Here is a 1,316-nt window from a genome sequence, read left to right on the forward strand (position 1 = left end):
CCCTGGCTAAATCTACTTTATCTTTTAGGAACATACCCACACTCATTTGAATAGGGATGGAGAGGGGGATCAGGACAGAGAGCCCTGGAAATACCCTTCTGACACAGAGCAGATCAAATTTAATGGGGAAATAATAATGATTTTCAGTCCTGAAACTAAACCATAGGTTTCTCTAATAATATTTTCAGGGGGTAGATGCCAGTATTTGTGACCAATGGCTCTAGTTGCAAGTGGGAATAAAATCCATGACTTACTTGTTTAGTATCTTGTTGATGATTTTTTTAACCATGGGAGCTTCAGGGTTGAGACAAGCTTCCTGACCAGTCTTGAGAGTGGCTCTGCAGAGAGAAGGGAGAATCCACGTGAGGTCGGGCTGGGGGTCGGGTGGGGTCGTCGGGACGGAGGGGGTGACAAGCACAGCAACAGCGGCGGCACTTACACGACTTCCGTTTGGCCGCAGTGGGGTCCCGGGGGCGTCACCTTCACGCTCTGGATGTTCTTGAAGTGAATCCCCTGCAAGGTCTGCAGGCATTGGCAGCGCAGTTCGGTGACCACAGGCGCCCCTGCGGGGAGGACAGACTCGGTCAGGGGGCTGTCCCGGGATGGGCCCCCACCCGCCCCCGTCCCGCCCTGGGGATGCCGGGCGCCGGGTCTCACCTGCTGCGCGCTGGCCATTGGCCACCAGGAGCAGCAGCAGCATCGCGGCGCGGAGGAGCCGGGCGGCGGCGGGGGTCGCGGCGCGGGCCATGGGGTTCAGCTCGGAGGGTCGCTTTCTGCGGCGGGAAGGCGGGCTGGAGGGCTGGCGGAGCGGATTCTGTGGCTCCCCGAGCCGGGCGAAGCCCTTTTATCCCGATCGGACAGGGGCTGGCAGCCCAGGGCCAGGGAAATTCCCCGACGCACGTGGCGTTCCCGGGTCCGGAAGGAGGGCGCGGCCCCGCCGGCCTCCCGCGTAATCCGTGCTCTCGGGGAGGGGGTGGGGTGTCGTCTCTATGCCGAAATCCCCGCAGGGGGAGTGAGTTGCCGCCACCCCGGGGCTACGGCCTGTGAGGGCGGCCTTGGGCGCCTGGCCACCCCTGGTCGCGGGCGGTGAGTGTCAGACTGGTTAGACCAATATAGGGATAGACCAAAATAGGGACTGCACCACAACTTTTGGGCGAGAGTTAACTTTTTTTAAAAAATAAATTTATGTATTTATGGCTGTGTGTTGGGTCTTGGTTGCTGTGCACAGGCTTTCTCTAGTTGCGGAGAGCGGGGGCTACTCTTTGTTGCGGTGCGTGGGTTTCTCATTGAGGTGGCTTCTCTTGTTGAGGAGCACG

The 1,316-nt window shown here is 59.2% G+C and overlaps 1 protein-coding gene across 1 annotated transcript; it reads right to left on the reverse strand.

Moving 5' to 3' along the window:
• Positions 1–250: 250 nt before the first annotated feature.
• On the reverse strand, positions 251–748 carry LOC307054925 (growth-regulated protein homolog beta-like; the record flags this gene model as incomplete). The annotated part of the gene is made up of 3 exons (XM_079706797.1): positions 251–338; positions 440–563; positions 658–748. 3 exons carry the CDS (start codon positions 746–748, stop codon positions 251–253), a joined length of 303 nt encoding a protein of 100 aa, XP_079562923.1.
• Between the last annotated feature and the right edge of the window lie 568 nt (positions 749–1,316).

The sequence above is a fragment of the Hyperoodon ampullatus genome, assembly GCF_949752795.1.
Source record: "Hyperoodon ampullatus genome assembly, chromosome: 1".
In the NCBI taxonomy this organism is placed as follows: Eukaryota; Metazoa; Chordata; class Mammalia; order Artiodactyla; family Ziphiidae; genus Hyperoodon; species Hyperoodon ampullatus.